Source organism: Condylostylus longicornis, unplaced genomic scaffold (genome assembly GCF_029603195.1).
Source record: "Condylostylus longicornis isolate FDR11 unplaced genomic scaffold, ASM2960319v2 ptg000027l, whole genome shotgun sequence".
Classification (NCBI taxonomy): Eukaryota; Metazoa; Arthropoda; class Insecta; order Diptera; family Dolichopodidae; genus Condylostylus; species Condylostylus longicornis.
Window position 1 is genome coordinate 7,594,475 of NW_026577996.1, and position 25,883 is coordinate 7,620,357.

The 25,883-nt window shown below is 24.6% G+C and overlaps 1 protein-coding gene across 1 annotated transcript; it reads right to left on the bottom strand.

The window, feature by feature from the left end:
• Positions 1 to 13,537: 13,537 nt before the first annotated feature.
• On the bottom strand, positions 13,538 to 21,665 carry LOC129607517 (polycystic kidney disease 2-like 2 protein; the record flags this gene model as incomplete). Its single annotated transcript, XM_055518549.1, has 3 exons — positions 21,626 to 21,665; positions 14,791 to 15,096; positions 13,538 to 14,691 (listed from the first exon to the last, which is right to left on the bottom strand). Coding segments are annotated over exons 1-3 (1,500 nt in total), but the record flags the coding sequence as incomplete, so codon positions are not given.
• Positions 21,666 to 25,883: the final 4,218 nt, after the last annotated feature.

Sequence of the window (25,883 nt, forward strand, 5' to 3'; positions counted from 1 at the left end):
TATTATATGTTATATACATACATTCAAATACAATACTACATACTCGTATATAACTCAACAATATCTTGGTATACTATCCATCTACATTATATTTAAAGTAATTTCAATATTTTTTTTGTTTTTCTTTTTTATACTTAACCTGTGCATATATCTACATATATTCGTTTTATAAGTTACATTCTTAAAATTGAATCAAAATCTGATTTACCGTCTTTTTATAACTAGAAAGAGTAAAATTCTGTATGCAATTTCTAACATTTATTGAGAGTACTTATAGGTACTAAAAATTTGATTTCTTATAATTGAATAAAAATATATTAAAAGTAACAGATTTTATTTGTTTTTTCTTCTTTTCAATTAATACAAAACATTTTTATATATTAAAGGATGGATCTCTTTTAACAGTTCTACAATTTTGTAATGTATATACGCACAATATACAAATTTTCACACAAAATTATAAATTGGTGAGTACAATATGATTTTCTTATTGAAATTAGTCTGTTATTATTCTTATTGAAATTAGTCTGATCTATAATAGTCACTTTTGCTTGAAACATATTTAACCATATTCTATTTGGTCGTATCGCACTTGAAGTGTAATTTAAAAATATTTAATAATCACAATCGAAAGAAACTACCTAAACATTTATTTTTATTATTAATATTATAAATTTTATATTATTATTATTGTGAATTTATTTATTATTAATATAATTAATATAATTATAAAGATAATTATTATATAATTATTATACTATTATTTGTAATAATTATGCTATATAATTATAAAGATAATTATCTTTACATTTTAATGGCATATTTTCATTTGATTCAAAAAAGACGAAAGCTAATTTGGAATTGTAATCAAAATTTTTCAATTGAAAAATGTCCATTTTTAATTATATCAATTTTAATGTATAATGTACAAAGAAATTCAACAAAATTATAAATTTCGTTTGTTTTCAATAACAAAATAAATCAATTTTAATAAAATAAGTAAAATGTGAAAAATTTAATGTAATCTAAAATAGTATTTAAACAATATACTCATACAAACACATATAAGCAATAAGTTTAAAGAAAATGAAACACTTCAAAAATAAACAGTATATATTTTCAATTCAACCAAAAAAAATTTCTTATCCTTCCTTGTTTTAACACAAATATTTTATTGTGTGATTACAAAAAGGAAAGAGTAAAATTACTATAATTGAAATAATATCGTTAACATTAATTGTAATCACAAAATATTCACAACATTTTTATTTTTGTTGGTTGTCGTCGTTTATCAACTTTTTTTTAGTCATTTGCAGTTTGTACGTTCCGGCAAGTGGTTGGTTGGATTGAAAATTTATAAAAAGAAAAACAAAGTAAAAAATTACGATTTCGGTTTGAAATAAAATTTTTTTTTTATTCTTCTTTTTTTTTATTATTATTATTATTCAATTTTGTGTTTTATTTTAATTGATCGAAAATATATTAAAAAAAAAAAAATTAATTGAAAAATTTTTACATTAAGTAACTAAAAAGGAGAAAAAAAAAATACGAAAAAAAAAAGAGGGAAAAATTAATTTTAATGTGATTATCTTAAAGAGTGAATTATAGTGATGACAAAAAGTTATTATAGTTCTTTTTTTATTTTATTTATTATAAATAATTAAAATAATATATATATATGTATGTATATTATAATTTATATACACATACATATATATGTATTAATAATATATAAAATTAATTAATTTTTTTTTTGTTTTAGTTTAATCAAGAAAATCTATAAAGAAATTTTTATATTGATGGTGCTATACAAAATTGAAAAAAAAAATATAAAAATATAATTCAGAAAAATAATTATAATTATAATATTGACAATTTATATATTATGTTTTAATCAGTTTATTTAATTACATATATATATATATATATAAAATAATTTTGTATAATTTAAGTGATTAAAATTATCGACGTTTTGATTAATAAATAAAAATTTGTCCTTATTGTAAATTTTATACACATTTTATTATATAGTACAAAAAAAAAAAAGAGAATTTTAATTTCTATATTTAAGAATTTTTCATATTTAAAATTAATTAATTAATTATTTAATATAAAGTATTAACGGTGTTATAATAAAAGTATACATAACAGTATTTATTTTTTTTAAATATATTTTAACGGTAAGTAATTAAGTTTTATTTTGGTATCGATAATTATTTATCAATATATTTAATTTGAAAATTATATAATATTAAATGATTAATTTATAAATTACTTTTGCAGTTCATGCATTACAAATATTAAAAATATAAATATCTTTAGAATGCATTTTATAAATAATAATTATATATGTATATATACATATATATGTATATAAATTTAGAATTACGAAATAATTATTTACCTGATTTATTATTTTAATTTGATGTATTTAAATTGGGCCCTGCTTTGCTAAATGTAAGAATATAATTAGCCAAAAAATAAATGTTTAACAATTTGTCGGTATAAACCTAATGAAATTATAAATTTTTCTTATTATATACTTAAGCAAGTTTTGTTTTTTTTTGGAAAAAATATAAATAGTTATGTATAATATAGTAATCCAAGTTTATATTCTGTTATACAAAATTTTTTGTAAGTGGCTAATAAAAGAAATATAATTATGCCAACTTATTTAAATACTTATTTGAAAAGTTAAATGAATTTAAGTAATTATTCATTACAGCAATTAAATTCTAATACAAAATTATATAACTTTTCCCTTTTATTATATAAGAATTTTAGTTTAGTAAAAACTTAAAGACGTTAGATATAACAATTAGTTTAAGTTTTGTTAAAATTATTAATTTAGGATAATTGTTGGTATAATACAAATTATTGCTAATTTTGTATAAGTAACCCATATTAGTTCTGTCAAAAAATTAATGGAATATGTACAATTATACACAATATTATAATTTATTATTTTGGTAGTAAGTTTCGGAAATATTTAAATAGTAAAATTGTTAAGAAGGATTGTTAAACTATATAGAATATGTGATGAAAAATTTATTTACTAAGTTAGTCAAAATAATTAAATTATTTATCGGTATCCATTTTAATAAGTATGTATATATTTGATTTTTTCGACAGCAATAATGTTACAGAAATATTTTATAAGCAGAGTTATGTTGTATACATCATATCATACCAATTCTTATTCATATTTTGTATGATTGTTGTCATACAGTAAATTAAATTAATTATTTTCGGCTGTATGAATACCCTTTTAGCGTGTCGTTTATTACGCGGATAATGTGATTTTTTTCAAAAGAGTTTAAGCAGGTTTAAATAATAAATGGGAATTACAAATTTATTTTTTGTATATTTATAGTAAAATTCGATAATGTAATTGCGATATTTTTTATATAATTATGCCTAAAATTAAAATTTTTTAATTTTAGTAATTAAGTAACTTAATATAGAAAATAATTAATATGAAAGCAAATTAAAAAGAAAATACAAAACTAATTTAAGTTATAACAAAGGAATATTATGCACATACAGACATAAATACATATATAAGTATATACATACATACATTACATAATTGTTAATTCAATGAAGTATGTAAAATATTTAAATTAGTTTTTTTTTGTTCTTCAACATAACAACGAAAAAAATAATTTATATGAGGATTTTTCTCTTCAAGGATTATTTTTCATACTTTTTTTTTTATTTTTGTCATAAAATTTTTTGAAAGAAAATCGGGTCAATAGTTACTTTTAACCTTCTAATAAGTTATTTTTTTTTTTTTTTGGTATAAAAAGATTAAAACAATGGCAATATATGAAAATAAAAGATTGATTGTTAAATCTTTTTAGAATAAAATTATTGAAAAAAATTCTATATTAAAAAAAATTTTTGTTTTTTTTTGGGGTACTCTAAGTACCTGTCTTATTTCTTTTTATTCAACAATTATTTGGTAAAGTTTCTTAAGAAAACATAAGAGCATATTGCATGGATAGTTTACTTTAAAGATATTTTTCTTTTGCGTTTATATTTCGAAAATTTTCTTTAAGAATATTAAATATAAGAATAATTTGTAAAAGGAAAATTGTATGAAAAAGAAAACTGGGGTTTGTTATGAAAACAAAAAGAAGAAAATTGCTTTGTATGTCAAACATTCTAACATATGTATATAGCTTTTATAATTGGGCTAATTTTAAATTTTAATTATATTTATAATGTACGTATAATAGTTTACATATATACGTATTTACCGACTGTAGAAAGAAAAGAAAATTATGTAAAACCATAAAACTCATTATAGTTATAAAAAGAAATTTTGTTGGAGAAATTTCTATGTAGATATATGAACAAACATTTGGTGTTCACATGCTTTTAAAGAAATATAACAATTCAATCTAATTTCGGAGTAGTTGCAAATTTCGAATAATTTGTAAATGGAACCTATTTTTGTTTGAAATCCTGGTTATATTACAGTAAAAACTAAAATTTGAATTTAAATATTCAAAATCTGACATTTATTTTTCTTATAAAAATTTGGAGTCATCTATCGCAACAATTTGGAGTTATATTTGCGTTATTAACAAGTTACTCCTTTCAAATTTCTATTCCTGTCAATTAATTTCAAATTTTAATACTTTGAATCAGGTTCGCTTCAAAACGGAAATAAACTTTAAAACTTATATTTGTATACATAAGCAAATGTTGTTTCCTTCGCGATTTTGATATTGTTATACGTGTAAAGCAACAAGTTTGTATAATTTAATTTTAAATTGTACACTGTTACGGGTTTTGTATTTCGGGTGTTTCGTTGATTTACCTTTTGTATAACTAAGTATAGGACTAAATCTATTTTTCTATATAAAACTTCTATATTTATTTGTCATACTACATATTATACTTTTATATTCACGTAATAAAAAAAAAATTATATTTTTATCGTATTTGAAATAACAAAAAAAAGGGAAAATGTAAATATTTACTAAACAAATTTCAAAAAGTTTACCATTCTAACAAATTATATTATTTGTTGTTTTTTTTTTACGGTATAACATTTTATAATATAAAAATAATATGTAATATTTTATTTTTTATTTATGTGTATTTATAAATTATGCATAAAAATATTATATACACATACATACTTATATGCGAAAAAATACCTCTAAGAAAATCATGTGCAAAATTTAAACTTGAAAGGAGAGAAGAGAAAAAAGAACTCAAAAAAAAAAAAAAAAAATAGAAAAAAAAACTAAAAAAAAAACGTATTGAAGTTGCAAGAAAAAGACAGAAGGAAATTATAACTAAAGAAATTTTACAATCAAATTAAAAGGAAACTGGTTCCATTAGCGAAAAAGAAATTTATGATTAAAATCGAAAAATAAAAAAAAAAAAACCCAGAAAAATTAAAAAATCTCACAATTTTTCAAAATTCATAAACAAAAGAACACAACATACAAAGAAACTACTACTTATAATGGAAGAAGCAATTAGGAGATGCAAAAATTGAGTCAAAATACAGAAAGCTATACTCAGATTATCGAAAATAATTAAACAAATGGGCCAAATATGAATATGCAGATTAAATGTATAAGTATGTATGTATACTTAAAAATTATTGCATATAGAGAAATTAATAAAATGTAATAATCTGTTCTTTGTTGAAATTAATTTAAAATTAATAACAAAAAAATCTATATTATATTAAGTTATTTTAAATATTAAGTTAAGAAATTAAAATCTATATTATTATATGTCAAAAATTAATATTCTTTGAAAACAGAAAGATATGTACATTTTTAAATGTGTGCATATGTGTGTGATTACGGTCGAAACCATACTCATTTAGTTCGAAATTAATTGCATTTAATCAAACTTTATTATAACAGTTTGATGGGTGAATTACATTTATACAAAAAAATTACGTAAAAAAATAAAAAATTTAAATTACTTCAATTTTAGTTGCTTTAAAGTGTTTAAAAGTTTTGCCTTTAAACGTGTTGCTTATATGAGTGTTCGACTGTATTTTATTGTAATCGAAGTTCACAGAGAAACGTAATTAATTTAAATATAGTTGCATAGAATCGATTAGTTATTTTATTATTTTGGAGGTTTCGGATAAATTCTTAAACCATATTACATACATACATACATATGTATATGTTTCTTGCTAAAAGAAACCCCTCATTTTTGCAAAAAATTTTATTAAACCTTCCCAATTTTGATTTGAACTTTAAAATTTCCATTTTTTTTAAATAGATTTTAATTTTATTATTGTTGTGTGGCACAAATCATTTAGTTGCTTTCAGATTTATCCAACAGATGGAGTAAGCAATGAATTTTTTATACATATATATTTCACTTATAATAGTTTTTAGATTTCATTTTTTTTATTATTTTTTTCCATTTTAAATAATTAATCAACTTAAAAATTGTATTCGAATTTGATTTTTTTAATATTACATGCGTTGTAGATCCTCATCTCTGTATATGAAATCAATTTTATTCATTTTATATTTAATATTACTGAAAATATTCATGCATATTTTATATGAATCGGCCAAAAATTAAGGCCACTAAAGAATAATATTAAAAAGGTATAAAGAAACAACAAAACAAAAATGCAAAACATAAAAGTTTAATAACAAATAAATAAAAAAAAAACAATCAAGGATTCTTTGCAATTCTTAAATGTACAACTATGTATGTATGTACATATAAATACATGCTATTATACAATAAGCACATACAATATGCACACGTGTATGTTAAAATAATTTTGATTTTTTTTTTCTGTTTTTGAAAGATTTTCAAGATTTTAGAAGAAAAAATAAATTGGTGGCATCCAACAGTTTGTTTCGTATTGTTTGCATTTTTTTTTATTAATAATATTAATTTTTCTTTTCATTTATATTGTATTTTTAAATCTCGACTTCAAGAAAAAAAAATATTATGGTCAAAAATCCTATTTACATGAAAACTCTAATAGATTCTCGTATGATAATATATGTACATAATATATATGATATAATTTATAAGAGGTAAAATAAATATTATTATGAACTGTGTATAGAGAACTTAAGTGTTGCCAATAATCGCAAAATTTAAAATTGAATATGCAAAAATAATTAGACAGGTGTAAGTCATATGTATTTTCACCTAAAGGCATTATATTTCATCTATTATTAAACCTAAGCAAAAGGCTTAAATTAGCGAAAATCGATTGACGAGCATACATGAATATTCCTGAAGTAATTAAATTGTTTAGTACTATTATTTTGTGGGAAGTTTAAAATAAACTTATAGGTTATGTTTACTAGTGTTATATTTGTATGTAGAACTAATAAAAACACAAATTTATAAGTCAATGCAAATTGAAATTTTGTACACTTCATAGTTTGTCACCTTGCGATATTTGTTCTTCATCTATTATTTTATTGATATCAATCGGTAACTCTAATTAAAATACAATAATAATTTTACACGACTGCATCTTATACTTATTCACTACATAGAAATTGTTAAAAAAAAAAAAGTTAAAAAATTATAAACTAAAAAACATGAAACCTAAAAATCAGAAGAGAACAGCAAAAAACAAAAAAAAAATTTAACTTGCCGGTATCTTTGGCGTCAGAATGTCTGGCTGGCTTGGTCTTTTCTTTCTTTCCTTTTGTAATATTCGAAATCGAATTCATTAGGCTGTTTTCCTGTTATTTTGTTTTTTTTTTCTGTTTTATTTTTAAATAACAGAAACATACAGAAGAAAATAAAGAAAAAAAAAATAATGAATAATAATAACAATAAAATAATAACAAAACATATAAACGATTTTAAGTGTCATGCCATCAGAATGAACGAATTCAATTCTTTGACAGCATAACTTTTTAATAATACACTAAAGAAATCCCTTATGTATCATAATCATACAAAAAATATTTTATTATATTATATACAATATGTTTACATATATGTATAAAAAAATACAAAGGAAAAAAAAATAAAAATAAAAAAGAAATACAACATAATAAAGAAACAAATAAACAAACAAACAAATAAACCGAACAACAAAAAAACAACATTAAGAATACATCGATAAACACTGCTATGCTAGTATGTTGATACAACATGTTTATAGCCATTCTTTTGCTCTTTCTTTTATTGTTTAAAAAGCAAAGATTTGAACTTATGTGCTCACCTCCGTGGTGTTTTTTTTTCTGTTTAGTTTTTTTTATTTTATTTTTTTTCTTTATTATTATTATTTATTCAAAATTTTATTTATTATTACCTACCTTTCTATATACAATATGCTTACAAATTTATACAACAAAAATGTAATATAGAGAATTATTTGTATACACACACAATAAAAATACATATGTAAAATAAAAAAAAAACTTAAATATTGAAAAGAAAAAAAAAACACAAGAACTGGAAAATAAATGTACAAAAAATAAAAAAAAAATTAAAACAACCTTTCCTTCACACCTTTTGAAGAAACACCATAAAAAAGAAAAAAAAAACATATAAGAAACAATTCGCTTTTATAAGAAAATATAAGAACGTTGGGATGTTTGTATATCAATTTGTACGTTATTCTTAAAAATTATGAATTTTATTTGAAAAAAAAAAATAAAATTTCAATAATTAAATATTAAATTAATATTATTTTTTGTATTTTCATCAATTAAATTAAAATAACAGTTAAAATTTTATAAAGAACCGTTATCAATCATTTTCAAGACTTAAAACTAGCATATGAATTAGTTGGGATATGTGGCGAAATACTTGTAGAGATTCTGCCATGTGGAAATGAAAATGATGGTGAACATTCTTTGCGATTGCTTACAATTACTAGGAGGCATCCTCTAAATTTGCAGGATAACTATATTAATTGTAAAATTTGAATCTGCAGTCTACGGAGGCGGTCAGTGAACGACGTTGTGACTGTCATAGACCTAGATGTAGGTTTTGTGATTTTTGTGGGATGTCACAACAAGCCTTATATAGGCTGCAGTGATTAGGTTTGCTTGTTAATCGACACCCCTTGAAATCTAATCTAATTGAATGCCGTCAAGAAATGTGCAACATAGAATTGCGGGAGCTTCTGAAAGTGAAAAACTTGTGTTGATACATATAAAAAGAACATTAATTATACATTTCGGCTTTTTAGAAAATTGTGTAAACGCATTGGATACGCTATAAAAAATTTCAAACTTGGTAAATTTTTTTTTTTTCTAAAAACTTTTTTGAATATTTTCTTCTAAGAATTTTTAAACAAAACTTTTGAATCTTAACTTAATATGTAGGCATACATTATGCATAGTTATTATATAAATTTGTATGTACGTATGCATTTACTTATTTTCAATCTTATAAAGTATAGGTAAGCATGCGAAGTAAGCAATTGCAGTGTAATAGAATTCAAATATTAATAAAATAAATAAACCTTGTACCGTGCATTTATTTTAAGTTTTACTACAGTGACGTATATAATATTTTGATGTACATATGTATATGTATGTGTACAATAAATTTACACTATTATCTACATGTTTACAATATTACATTTTATTTATATAAATTCTATTTTAAATACATACCTACACACATGTGTTTATACATAATAATATTTACCTTTTATAAATGTTTACAATTGATTAACTTAAAAATTTATTTGAGCTTATACGAGTACAGTTATTATAATAGTACTGTTTCACTTATATGTGTATGCATATACATATTATGTGTGTATGTTGGGAAATATATAGGATACACAGTGTAAAAACATTTGGGTGTTATAATATTTTATAAAACTATAAAGTCATAAAGTAAACTTGTATGTAAAGAAGCTTACAATGTGTTTTTTTTGTTATTTATGTAAACAATTTGTTATTATAAAAGAACATTGGATACATATAAATGTAAAGTGATTTTGTAAAAGTGTTATAATTTTGATTTTAATTCAAAATACCAAATAAATATAATTTTATATAATTTATGTATTAAAAGCGACTGTGAAAATGTCAAATAATGCTTTGTATAAACAAAACAGAAATGGGTTAAGAAGGCAAAATTATTTCACTCGAGAAATCAAAATATTATTAAACTCTCCACTCGCAGCCAGCCATGGCTTATTGTAATTCCGCTTATACCGCCTATACTATCGCGGTCCCAAATAAATACTCGAAGATGTCTCTCGAGGAGTTTTACGCGAACTACCCAACACTGAGAAGACACCACCCAAGCCATTCAAACCTTGTGACAACCATACATAATATGTATGGCCGTCTCTCCTCACCACGTCAGCAGACTCTAATAGTAAGAGTAATATTATTTGTAAGTGTACTCGTATTACAGTTGAAATATTCTATTATTTTCCTCATAACCTCAAATCTTAGAGTACAAAGTTAAATTAATTTTTTATTTATACAAGTTTTAAAATTCTTTTTCTTGTTTTTACTCGTAGATTATTTGTGTCGCGGATGACTTTAAAATATTTTTAGTTAAGCTAATAAATCTTTCATTGTACGCTCATAAAATGCTACCAGATATTTTTATTAAAATAAACATTTAAATTTAAAAAAAATGAAAAGAAAAAACAAAGCAAAAAAAAGTAGAAAATACTAGACAAACTGGAGCGATCTATAAAGGAAATTTTGCTTTAATCTATATAATTTTTTTTTGAAACGTTATCTTTATGTATTTGTTTTTCAATGTGGTATGAGCGTGCGGTGGGTATTTTATACATTTTTTTTTGTAATTATTAAAGAATTTTTTATAATTTTTCATATTGCATATTTAATATTTAACGACTGCATTGGATACAATGAGGGCGGCTGTAATGTGATAAAATCAATTTTCATATGTCGAATTTTCACAATGGAAATGTATTTATTCGTAATTGCTTTGGCTTTCATCGATTCATTATGATTCCGTGATAAATCGATCCACTTTTGGGATTGTCAGGCCTTGCGACAGAAATCTATCAGGAAGTCAATAGGAATGTGGGGCAGAGCACCCTAAGAATGCGGGTCGCCAGGGGATGCCCAAAGGTGGAATTCTGTCCCCGCTAATGTGGAGTTTGGTGGTGGATGAACTCCTTGACGAGCTGCTTCGTCAGGGAATTGGTGTCCAGGCTTATGCCGATGATATAGACATCATCGCTAGAGGTAAGTTTGAGGGAACTCTTTGTGATATAGTCTAAAGGGGATTACGGGTGGGCCGGGCCTGGTGCGATACTGTGGGCCTCAGGCTCAACCCTAACAAGACAGCATTGGTGCCTTTCACTAGGAGAAGGAAGCTGGAGCATCTGCGCACAATATACGTGTGCGGAGCGGCTGTAGAGAGAAAATATGAGGTCAAATACTTAGGAGTGGTGTTTCATTCCAAGCTTCTTTGGCGAAGTAACGAGGAAGCTGTGTGTACACGGGCAACCCGGGCACTTATGGTTTGCAGGGCCATCTCGGGCAGGTCGTGTGGCTGCTCTCCCACGACCTGCCTGAACCTGGAACGATTGCAGAGACTCACATGCATCTGCATCACAGGGGCTATGAGAACTTGTCCAACCAAGGCAATGGAGGTGATTTTGGGACTAACCCCCTTGCACTTTGTTGTGCGGAGAAATAGAGCCGGAATAATCGGTGTGAGAGATCCGGGTCGCCTTTCGGGGAGGTTCCGCTCCTATCGATGCCTCGGGACGACATGGTAAGGGGGTACAGCTTCGAGAAAAATTTTGCCTCGTTGCTGAGTAACAGAAGGACTGGGAGCGTGACTTTTCGGGCCGCCCAGTTGGAACGCACGTTATTAGATGGTACGCAGATAGGTCAAAGACCAGTATTGGAACGGGTGCGGGGGTATTTGCGCCAAGGACCAGATTCTCCGAACCTATGGGAACTTTTCCGAGGGTGTTTCGGGCTGCGTTGCACGCCATTGAAATGTGCGTGCGGTTCAGCCTGGAAAGGGGGTATCGGGGACAAGAAATAATGATTATGTCGAACAGCCGGGCTGCGATCGGAGCGCTGAACTCATTTTCAGTATCCTCCGCGGCAGTATGGGGCTGTCTTGAGAAACTCAAAGAAGTAGGCAGATGCAACCTGGTCACACTGTGTTGGGTGCCGGTCCATGTGGGCGTGGAAGGAAATTAGGCCGCTGAAGCGCTTGCAAGGAAGGGGGCAAACACACCTCTTCTTGGGCCGGAGCCCTTCTGCGGAATCGGACCACATACTATTCGTTGGGAATTAAAGAAGGAATCAGAAAGAAGGCGGTCGGAGCGCTGGAGAAGTCTTCCGGGGCTGCGGCAAGCCAAGGAGCTCCTTTGAGATTATGACCAGAAGCGATTTAAGAAAATTATAGGGATGGGCAAGAACCAAGTGAAAGTCGTCACCGGCATTTTGACGGGTCACTGCAGGCTTGAAATGAGGATGCAAATGAGGATTCTTGCAGATTCTGTGGGGAGTATGGAGAGACCTCGGTGCACTTTCTGGGGGAGTGTGATGCTCTTGCTCGTGGGAGGGGGGAGGTGCTGGGAGGCTTTGCTCTAACGGTGACGGAGTTACGGTCTTCTGGTCCTCACAAGTTGCTTGAGTTCATCAGGAGGGTGGGTCTCGAGCGTGTGTTGTAGGGCATGCTCCGCATTCGGATGGGGGCGCACAATAGATCCTTATACGTGGTCGGGGTGCACTGTTGCCCCCTGTATACAAATCTACAAATCTACAAGTCAATAGGAATCTGAAAACCTACAAGTTTTGGGGAAATACATAAATTTATAAGATATATATAATAAATCATATAAAATGTACATGTATTTAAATTTTTGCTTTTAAATTTCAAATAAATTGAATTTTCAAAAAACTTTATTAAAATGTACCATATGTACAATATAAAATGGTAACAATGTAAAATATAAAATGGTAGAGTTTATTTGTATTTTTTAAATTAAACAATATTTAAAAGAAAATTTATAATTACTTAGAGACAAAATATAAAAACAAATTGGTAAATTATATACTTATAAATGCAATTATTAACAATAACAGTATCTTAAAAAAATGTTTAAATTCTAAATTAATTTTTAAATTCAACAAAAAAAAATTTTAAGTTAACATTATTCGTTTTATGTATATGCCTTTTTAAAAAAACATTATTATTTCTTCTTTGATTTCGATGATTCTTCATTTAATAATTCGATAATTTCACTAAAACCTAATAATACTTTGCTTACAAGATCTTCTAATTTATTAACTCTATCAGTTAAATTTTTTAGATCTCCAATAAACTTGTCATCTTTTTTAATATTTTCTTCATTTTTTTCAATAATTTCAAAATATTTTTGCAATTTTTTCTCTTTTTTATCTCTAATATCACGTTTCGGTGATTCTTCGGGAATATTAATTTCATTTTCAATAGTTTCATTCTCATTTTCATTTAAAATTTCTGTTTTTTTATCATTTTCTTCTGAAATATTGTTTTCATTTGACGGTTTTTTCTTATAAAAACATATAAAATTCAAAAATATTTTAAAATTTTTCTTTAAAAATTTCATTAAATCAATATCACTTTTTGTTATATCAGATTTAATTGCTGAATATGAATCATTAATAATAGCTAAAAACATATTTAGTAAAATGAAAAATACTAAAAATATGTAAGATAAAAAGAATATTGGTCCAAGAAAACGATTTGTTTCTTCTAATGCCGGATAATTAAAATCACCTAATATCATTCGTACCATTGTTACACATGTTGTTGAAAAATTATGAAATTCTTCTAATTTTGTACCAAATAATAATAGACCAAGTTGTACGAATGCCAAAAATATTATTAAAAACATTATACCAAAACCAAATATATCTTTAGCACATGATTTTAATGTATAACTAAATTGTATCATTGTTTTATTAAAACTAATATATTTAAATATTTTAATCCATATTAAAAATATACATATACCCATTATATTATTATAATGAAATTCCCAAAAATCAATAATATCAAAATTAATAAAATCAATTGTATTTTTTATATTAATTTTTTCAATATAATTTTTTAAATATGCAAATTTCCATATATTAAAAATTAATGATAGTATACCAAATATTAATATAATTAAATCTAATGCATTCCATATTGATAATAAATATTTTAATTTCATTTTAACCATTTCAATTATTTCAATTTTTAAATAATAAAATGTCATTGAATAAAATATAATTAATGATATTATTAAAATATAATTAAATATTGTATTTAAATTATTTAAAAATTTTATAATATGAATTTTATGCCATGGTATAACACCACCAGTTGGTGATATTTCAATATAAAATTTAATTAAACAAAACATATCAATATTTGCATTATATAAATTAAATTCTAATATTATTAAACGTGTTCCCTGATCAATCCATAAAATATTTTTTAATTTTTTAAAAATTTCTTCATTTTCATAACGAGTTAATTTTAAATTTTCAATATAACATTGTGTAGGATAAAATTCTAATTTACCCCATATTTGATATGAATTCAATTTAAAAAATTTTGATCCTTTATATTCAGTTTCGATTTCTTGATTTACACTATTAAATCGTCCATAACATGTTCTAAAATGTTTTTTAAATGCATTATGAATATTACAGGTATTATTACGAACACGATATTGACGTAGACGTGGTGTACCCAATAATATATTCATATTATTAAAAAATGGTGATTTTATTGTTGTAATATTGTCATCAAAATTATTTGTAAGTTGCTTAATCCTTTTATTAATTGATTTATGCTTACTGGCAACATATTTACTGTCATTATTATTCGAATTATGATTTGTTTCGATTCCATAAATACCATCAAGAAATGTAGTATCCATAAATGTCCAAAAATCAGCTACTGTTAAAATTTCATTATAAAAGAATTCTAATTCATTTTCACTTATTATTAAACGTTTAGTAAAAGTACGTTGAATCATATCATTAAAATGAAATTTATAAAAATTTTCACTTCCAAATATTATAATTGTTGCAGCTATCAAATATATTAAGAATATTCCCAATTCTCTTAAAGTATTTTTAATTGCTGAATCATCTTCGTATCCTGTTAGAGTTGATTTACTTTTTATTTTACTTGATATTTTATTATTGATATTTTGCTTGGTATTTGAATTCATTATTTGCTATTATTTAATTATTCATTTTATTTGTTTACAAATGACAACAAAAATAAATTATTGTTGGTTTTTTGACATTAATAAAAAAACATCTATAAACAAATGATATTTTAATTGAAATGAAAAATGTATGAAATTTATGAAATCGAACTTGTACTAAATAGAAAAGTTTTTGATTTCATTTAATTTCTGAACGAATTTCGGAAAATAATTTTGCTTACAATAATTAATTAACGTAGGACTAAACTTGAATTTAGTTCGGTATTAATTGGATAGCATTTTACATTTAATGTCAAACAATAGTTTTGATAGCCGTTTACACATTAATCTTACATTAAATTTTAAACAATTAAAAAAAAAATAATTGTATTAATTATTCGGACTCCAACATAATCAAATAATTTTAGCACTTACAAAAAAATTGTAAAATTAAACGAATATTAAGTTAGATTAGGTTGGGTTGACGCGACTACCGTAATGTACACAAATAAAGCCGTTGTCATACTGCTGGATTCACAAACTCTCCCGCCCTCATACGAGTAAGAACCAGCCAGAGCTTCTCAATAATCGGCTAAGGTCCGAGGTATTTACATTCGTCAGGTTCATAGTACGTAAAAAGAAAAAACACCCAAGACATCTCCGTCTGTTCCTTGTCAAAACTGGATATAAGCAAAAGAGATGTGCTACTGTCTCCTTCTCCGCCTAGTATTATACAAAAATTATTCACAATTAGAATTTTAAAACTAATTGTTGTAATATTAACAGAAATCATTGGAATACTCGTATTAATAGAAATTAACTGTTATCGATGTTAAACTTAAATTTTCTAAAATAGTTAAAAATATATTTTCTTAACCATATTCTATTAATAAAATAATAATAAAGTTTTAATATATTTATAGTTTTAAAAGATTTGTTTCATAGAATTATTGGTTTTTGTGGTTTGTAATGAAATTACATGAATAGTTGTGTTCATATGAAATTCCAATGTCATTTCATACTTTAGCTAAATAAAATATAATATATGTCTGTATATATGTACATATATAATGTACAGAACAAATCAAGGAATTGATGAAATGAAGTTGTAAATTAATAACTATCTAACTTTTAAGTAATCAAATGGAATTTAATTGGATTGATTGAAATACGTATTCTTACCAATGCTTAGGTGTGTAAATTCAAACTTATTGGAAGATGTGATATTTTCATTTGATATATCTTATTGATAACCTTATTTGTGTTCGCTATCGGCGTATATTACACTCTAAACGTATTATACAACCATCCAAGCGTAGAACGACGGCCACAAACTTGTGTAATAGAATAGCCGAAAACAGTAAATATAACTTAAACTCCAACTACTTAAAATTTATAGGTTAGGATTCACTCTAGTACAACAGTACACTCTAGTACAATTAACGGCTCATTATTATTAATAAAATCATTAAAATTTTCAGATTTTATTTTATAATTTAAATATTCTTTGAATTTTCTTTCATTACAACCATTCAAATTGAGTTTCATGTTCTTTATCAATTTTATTTTTTATGTACGTATTTATTTTTGAAAATAAAAAAAAACTTTATTAGCAGTTTGTCAAATACTTAATAATAATAAAAAAAGGGATGTCGTGAATAAAACTAGATTAAAAAAATATTTGCCAAATCAAATATTTTTATTGCAGTGAGACAAAAAAGAAGATTGCACATGTTAGTCTTTTATAAATTAATACATACAATTCAACTACATACAAATACCCGCATATGTATACGAATGTAAGGCATAAGAAAAGAAATAATAATATTAAATACTATATCAATTACACTGAAATTAACTATACAAACAAACACATGTGGAAAAGAGAAAAAAAAATTTTAATTGAAGACTTTTTTTTTTATTCATCACTTAATTTTTTGATATGTCGACGACTTGTCTGTCTGTGGTTTTCTTAAACGCAACATTAATAAATTTATTGCCTTCATTTCAATGACAGCATCAAATAAAAAAAATGAAAAAAAAAAGTTATAAAACTAAACGGTAGGCAATAAAGCATTTTTAAGAAATAATAAAAAAAAAATTAATTAAAAATACAAACAAAAAAGATCTAGTTACAAAATTTTAATATAGAGAAATATTTAACACTGTACACATGTACTCGTATGTATACATGGTTGCATACAAATTGCGTATTTGTAACAATACGCAATTATATATGTCGTTGAATTTAAAAGAAAAGTGATCTTAAATTAATTGCCATGGCTCTACAATTATGACAGAATACTGTGAAATAATATGTCGTGGCAATAATATTGCTTTAAAATTATTGATTGACTTTCCAAAACGATAAATCCACGACTATGATCAATGAAGGCAAAAAATTGATGGCCGTTTGACAGTTCACAAAAGATTTAATATTAATTTTCTCTCAAATAGAGTTGATCTTTTGGGGTATCACAGCTGTCTTCAAGGTTTTTGTAATCATATGCTTCCAAAAAAACTTTTTGAGTTAAGAGTTAGAGGTAATGAATATAAATAGTTTGCAACCAATATTAGTGAGAGTTTAGAATTCGTTGAAATTGAAGAAACGCAATTCACTGTGGTGTAGTGCAGAACAGCACACTGGCGTTATAATAGACGAAAATTTTACATAGGCATCGAATTTGATGAACAATTGAAGAAATTAGGAAGCATTTTATACAATAAATTTAAAGGGACTTTAAATTTAGAGAAATAAACTAATCTGCAACTAAAAAATACATATAACTATCAATGTTCTATAGCATCATTCAATACACTATACAAGTACAATTGGCTCAACAAAAAGTTATAAAAAACCAGTATGGCTACTAAAGAAGAACTTCTACTTTGGACTATTTATAATTTATACTCTTACACCATTGCGCACTCTTTTAAATTACGTATCGCCATACGCTTTTCGGTATTTGTATTCACATATCTGTATCGCTCTTACGAAAAAGAAATACTATAGAATTACGGAAAGGAGCAGTTGCAAAACCGTGTTAAAAAACTTAACAAAAAGGTGGAAAACACAATTTTTTTGAACTTTTTTGAGTCGTTCGATGAATTGTCAAAAAAATTTGACAGCTATGGTATTTATGTATATAAATCTGAAGTAAAATTATAAAAGATTCACTTTGAGCTTTCATAAATATGTTTTTGATGAGAATATGCACTGCTGTTTAATCGTTTTTATCTTTATAGAATTTATTAGTTTATGTTATTGAAATTTGATTGCAATTGTAATTGTTACAATACTGATTGTGTATAGCAATCAGTTTAAATCGTAATGTATAAGAAAAAAGCGAAAATAGAAATTTTTTTAAAAATATAATAAAATGAAAGAGTAAAGGGGTAAAAAAATTAATAATATTTTTAATCTTTCTCGTTATGTACGATTATATAACAAACTGCATTAATTTTGCTTTTTTTTTATTTTTGCTATAACGACATCTTGTCTGCAGTGCTAAAAATTTAACGCCTTTCATTATAAGTAGAAACATAATATGTATACGAATTTATGTATTAATAAAAGTAATAAAACAGTTAAAAACTTATTAAAATACGTTCCTGTCATTATTCAAGTTATTATAAATTTATATTTTTAAGCTGGCATTATTTACTTGTCATATATTACATAGTAGTGTCATAAATGTCAATATTCTTAATTTAATAGTAAACGGCAAATTGTATTCATAAAGAATTTATGTACGTTATGTTACATAAATTCAAGTGTAAAACATTAATTAGAAATTGATTGGATTGCAATAATAATATGCAAACAGGTATAGCAAAAAATGTAGCAAAAAAAAAAAAAATTTCAGAGTAAGGTAATAACACAGCAATGTAAGTGCGTAATGTATGTGTATCGATTTGGGTTTGAGTTAAATTGTGTTATATGAATGAGTGTAGACGTACTTTCATATACTTGATCATAAACCCATAAATTCATTATACGTAAATTATTTACTTGTTAAGCTATTGAACAGCTAAATTTTATAGCCGTTCTTATAGGTTATATACGACATATACAAGCGTTCCAATTTTATGTTAATTTAGTTTTGTTCTTTTACTTGAATATTTTCATATATTGAATGTAAGGATATAATTTTTTTGTATTATATTGAAATTTAATGTATTAAGTAAGAATCTGACTAGACTGGATTATTACAGATTAATGTTAATAAATGGCGTCAGTATAAAATTTTTTTATTTATTAGTTTGCTCATTTTTTTTTTTAGAAAAACAAGAAATTACTAAATATTTGATTTCGTCAAAACGATCGATTTGTTTAGTTTAAATGTGATTATAGTATTGTACTTATGTATGTATATGTTCAATCAATCTGTTGTATTTCCTAATTGATTGAAATCGAATTCAGAAATTTATTTTTGAAGTTTAATAAAAGATTTAGCCAAATTTTTACTGAAAGGTTTAGAAATAAAAATTAAAATTGATATTTTAAAATTTTTTCATGTTCTCACCGCCTTTAGAAAATAAGATTTTTAAGACGTTGACATTTGACATTTATTTTGCATGTGATTGCATTGATTTTTTTGCTAAATGTTTTTTTTCCGAAGATATCATGTTAATTGTGTAAGACTTAAAATTAAATATTTGGAATTAATTGAATTCAGGATACCATGGCAGAGAAAATGCTCTTTTAGTTGTCAAATTATAAACCTCACCTGTCAAATATAAATTAGTGTCTTTATATACTGGTTTTTGTCAATCATTTGCGGTAAGCCAAGCATTTGAAAGAATTCAATTATATATATTTTTTAAATATGTCATTGTGTATGTACAATTATATAAAATAACTGCTTCGTGCCAAAATTCTGTCAAATATTTTTTGACATTTTTTAATTATTCCATTTGCTTCAATTTAATCAATTGTTTGTGCAAATAATCCGTCACGTTTCCTACATTTTTTTTTTCTTTTATTTTAACATTGAGTACGTTTCTCATCTTAACTGTATGTTATTTAGTTAATATCAATTAAATTTCAAGCGTCATATACTTTATGGATTGTATTGTATATTTTATATATTCTATATACAAAAACAAATTCTGATATAATATTCGAACTAATTAACTCATTTTTCGATATAAAATGAAATCATGAGTTAAATAAACAAATAAATTGTTTGATTTAGTTAAAAAAACGCATGTGTTGTATGTTTGTATGCAAGTACTCGTACATATGTACATGAAAACGCCTACATTATAACGTCATATAAATTTACTGAAAAATATTTAAATTAATGTCCAGACAAGTAAAATTTTTTTCATTTCAAAAAAAAAAAATAATAAAAATTTTTATGCGAAATTTAACCTAAAAATAATGTTAATGTAAATTTTTATTTTGTTTTGCGTTTTTATTGTGATTAATTAAAGGATTTCATGGTTTTCATTTGAATTTTTACTTTACATGTGTGTATATGCTTAGTAAGATTCAAAATTATAAAACAAATTTAGATGAAATTATGAAAATTATAGTAAATTTTTTAACTGAGAAGTAGTTCAATTTTTGAATGGCATTTAAGCAGAAAATTGTTGAATTCTTACTTTTAGCTTAAAAATCAAGATCAGGCTGCTTAACTGCCCTTCAATTTATTTTTTTCCTTGCTCCTGAAAGTACTAAAACTTTTCACTTTTTTTAGAGTGAAGCTTTAGTTTCTGTTAAATAGGCGATGACTAGCTGACCGTAGTTAATGTTTGTTCTGTATTTTTTTGACATTGATAGTGTTTATAGTTTTTATAGTGATCTGATGGGGATTTAATACCGAGACTCTTCATTTAAACGACTGGTGCCATAACCACGGCAATTGTAATCGTCCCCTTACCCAAAATTACATTCTATACTAAAGATAAGTAAATGCAACAAGCTCTGCAGGCTTAATATAGTTTGAGGGAAATATGCTAGTTATTTGACAAACAATTATAGCTCATCCTTTAAATAATTTTCATCTATTTGTAGATATAGTGTGTCCTTTATTATAATCTTTTTTATTTTAACAAATAACTATAATCAAATTTTCATTATTAATTCCATAGGAGGGACCGAAAAAAAAAGGATCTAATTTTAAAATATTTTATTTAGACTTCTTCTTTTTTAATATTTTCCCTTTTTTTCTGGGTTATAGAAAAGGACAAAGTTTAAAAAAAAATAGCATTAAGAAAAAAGTTTTTAAAAGATAGAAAAATCTCTTATTTTCTTCTTATATGTACATATATAATTAAAGCCCTTAAAAGGTCTATATTATTATGTTCCCAAATGATCAGTTTATTTTAATAATGAATAATAATTATTAATTATTAAACTTAAGAATATTATGTTAGATTTTAATGTTATTTAATATTTTAATATTAAATTTAATGATAGCAAAATATTTTTATATAATCCTTTATGTAAGCACGAGTATATGGCTTTACCTTTTCGTTTTTTGTTCCTTGTACCGCCGCTCATTGGCATGGTGGTTCTCTAAAAATTTGCAACCATTATTCTAATTTTTATTACCCTTGAACTTTTTATATTTTAATATTTGAAAATCTTGTATATTTTTATAGTCTATATATATATATATATATATACTCCTTATATAACAGTAAAGTAATTATTATTAACTACATTTATAAAATTATAACAAATTCATGACATTGCATATAAGGTCAGGATAATTTATTAGTCATAATTTTTTTTTTATTTTATTCAAAAAAGAAATTTAATTTTTTTTAAGAACTTTCATTTTATATAAGTATACATACGCTTTAAAATTCTTAAAAAGTATTATACAATAAATTATGTATGCATATACTCTTATATTCACAAAAGTATGTATCTATAAATGTACATAAAATTTTAAAGTTAAAACTATTCAAGAATCATATACTTTTATAGTAGTTACAAATGTTTGTACTTGTATAACAGTATTTTTAAATATTCATAAAATAGTATGCATATAATATTCATAAGGGTATATAACACGTAAACACAATAAATAATTCCTTTTTATTTATAATTTTATTTTATTTTATATTTACATGAAAACTTCTTTAATTCTACATAAAAATTATTTATATAGTATTATTAAAAATATAAGAGTAACTAATTTTTTAATTAAAATGATGCAAATTTAGCGTGTTTATGTATAATACTTTTCAATATAAAAAAATTTCTAATTGTTATATACATAATGTTGTACACCCATTCTTTTATATACGTGGAATATGAGTATTAATATGAGTAATAATATGTAATAAATATTCTGTTTTTGAAATCTGAAATGTTCTGTTTTAAGAATATGAATTTCAGGAAATGTGTATAACAAAACGTATTATGCCTGTTACTTTGTATTTGTATTAAATATTAAGTTGAAAATTTTACTATACAGTAGTACGGATTTTACACATATGTTGAATATTGTGATTCTGGTGCTCTTTTTCAAGTCAGATGAATTCAATGCTAGTTACAGCCGGCCACAAGTCATTCTTTTTTTTTGATATGTTCTTTTGATAAGGTATAGTAGAATTGAGGCACATCCTCAATTTGGCTGTCGATTAATAGAGGGGGCGTATTATTCATTGTATTTAATCTCAAGCATTTAGTTCTGTTGGTGTTGATTTGAAGCCGATATCCGCAGCCAACTTTTCTAGGATGCTTATTGTGGTCTGAATATCCGCATATGCATGAATTAAGAGGCAGATTACGTCTGCATACTCACGATTTTTCATCCCGCTGCTTAATTCTCATTTGATTCCTCTCGGTATCGTCCTAACTCTTTTCATTAGCTTTTTCGTCGAGTTTAAGAACCTTAATTTTCATTCAGTCGTCTAAATTTGACGACCTTTAGTTATTCATTTGACATGTTAAAATAATGGCCATAATAGGAAGTGAAGTATTTCGGTTTTGATTGCAGAAAAATGCGATAACGAAGTGGAATAATCGTTGAATGAGGCAGAGTGGTTTAACTTATTTATGTTAAATTTCGGAAATGTGATATAGCAATACCTCATTTATTATGAATAAAATTGCTGCTGAATAAAATGGTATTTTTATATATACTTATAAACTTACTCATACACCTATGCATACCAACATAAACAAAACACTTGTGAAATAAATTATGCATTAAGATCGACATAACTTGATAAGAACTTTGTTTTTGGGGTTTTTTTTTTTGTTTTTGATTTTCAGTTTACATTTTAAACTGAATGAATTTTTATCGCTTTATATTTATTTAAAATACCTACACACATATATACATTTACATATGTAAATACAAGGTTCCTCTATATATGTAAATGGACCCACACATAATATTTTATATTGCATAATTTTGTAAATGTGTAAATGTGTGTTATATTTGTAAATTGTTAAGAATATTCAAGAATTAAAAGAAATAATAAGAAAGAAAAAGAAAATGAAAAAAGGCAAGTGAGTGAAGAACACAAAACGAGAAAAAAGGCAAGAGGATAAAAAGAATAAGGAAATGAAAAAGAAAAATCAAATTTTTCGAGATAAAAACAAATTATATGTATATACACATATAACGTGTAGGTATTATAAGAACTGAAAATTCTGAACTTATCGCTTTTGATTTCTCTTCTTTTATATATAAAGAATAAACTTTATTTTGCAATATATTGTACTTTATATAGGTAGATAGCAAAAGAGGACCGAGTATATTTGCTAGTATATATATACTTATATAAATTACTATATTTATATGCTAATACAATCTACCTACAAATTAATAGAGTAGAAAAAAAGGAGCATAATATCATATAGAAAAGGATATACATTCATATAAGAAATGGTACTTGAAATAGAAGGTCAAGGATAAAATTCAATTGGGAATTTTTAAGTAAGATTTTAGTAAAATAAAAGTTAAAAAATAAAGTATTATTTGTAATATCTGGTAATCTCTTAAACTAACATGATTACATATGAGAGAGAAAAGACACAGAAGGGGAAGGGAAGCAGGGAAGGGGGGCGGCTTTAGTTTTTCTAATTTTATTCAATGAAGCATAAGCCATGTTCATATTGTTGAAAATGAAGAAGAAGTTGTTTCTTGGTTTAATGAAAAATACTGAAATAGCGAAAATAATTATAATATTTTTTTTTTAAATTAATTTAATTTTAAGACCAAAAAATTAATAGTTAACAAGAATTCCAAATGGGTCTGTTGAACCAAAATTTTAATAATTCAAATATACATATAATTAATTTTAATAGAAATATGGATGAAGGGTTAACTATAATTATTTTTAAAATTTTTTATTATTTTTTTGCTAAATTTCATGGATTTTTATATAAGTTACTATTTCGGATGGTCAACTAATGTAGTATGTAAATTGTGATAGAATTTCAGTTACGAAAGAATTTCGAAATATCTAGCTACATAGCATATATGTATTGCATAATTGAATAATATTAAATTAATTTAGAAAAAATTGCATATTACTGGGAGCTATTTAATATATTGTATTTTAAGTTGTTGTTACTATATTATTAAAAATTTTTTTTATTAAATTATTTTAATATAAACCAGATTAGAATTATATTAATAACAATCCAAATATGTTTGAAGGCATATAGCACTTTAAAATTAAAATTCAGTATGAATGAATTTTGTGTGAAAACATTCTATATTTGAATTTTTATGTAGGTATACGCAATATTAAGTATTCCATTGTACCAGATCCCATTGTATATACACTCATTAATTATTTATTCAATCTATTTTTAAGTTAGAACTGGTTAGAGTTTGTATTACAAGAGATGTCCTTATAATATAGTTTATTATACTATTTTGTATATTGGCAAGTATAAAATTGCTATATCTATAAAAGCAAAAAATGTTATAGTATTTTAAGTATATGTACATATATTGGTTATAAATTAGAAAATATTTATATTAATTTATAAATTGTTCAAATACATACAATGTATTAAAGTAAAAAATTTATATATTATTTATTATACAAAGAAAAAAAAGGACATTATTTATATTAGTATACAGTATAACATAAAAAAACTTATTTTATTTCATTCAATAATACATAATATATATGTACCTATTATTATAAATTGAATACAATTAATTCTCTAAATTGAATTCTGAAATTTGAAAACCTGAAAAAAATTGAAATCTTAATTGAATTATGCAATACATTAAAGCTATGATATATGGCTTTCAGCGTGGTATTATACGTTAATATTATATGATTATTGGAATTTTTGACTTAAAAAAATTAATGCCATCTATTTCAATTTAATGAAATCAAAAAGAATGAATAATATTTTGTTGGAGAGAGAATGAGTATATGTATATGATTATGTAAATGATATGAGTATATCATTCTCTCTTCACATGTATATCATGTCATGTATATTATCCTGCACAGTGTTCTGTTGCATATTGGTGTAGTTATGTATAGCTGCCGAAAAATATAAGAGAAAAATAAAGTTTTCAATAAAATATAAATGGAAAAAATGAGAACAGATAGAATTTTTTGTGTCAAATTGGTGATATTATAAAAGTTTTATAACAGCATTTAAAAAAGAGTATTGAAAATCTGAAGAGTATTGAAAATTTACATATTGTTATAACAGCAGCAATTTTTCTTAAAACTTTTCTAATTTCACGTTACTTTTAACATTTTGTAAAATTTGTCAGAAATTCAAATC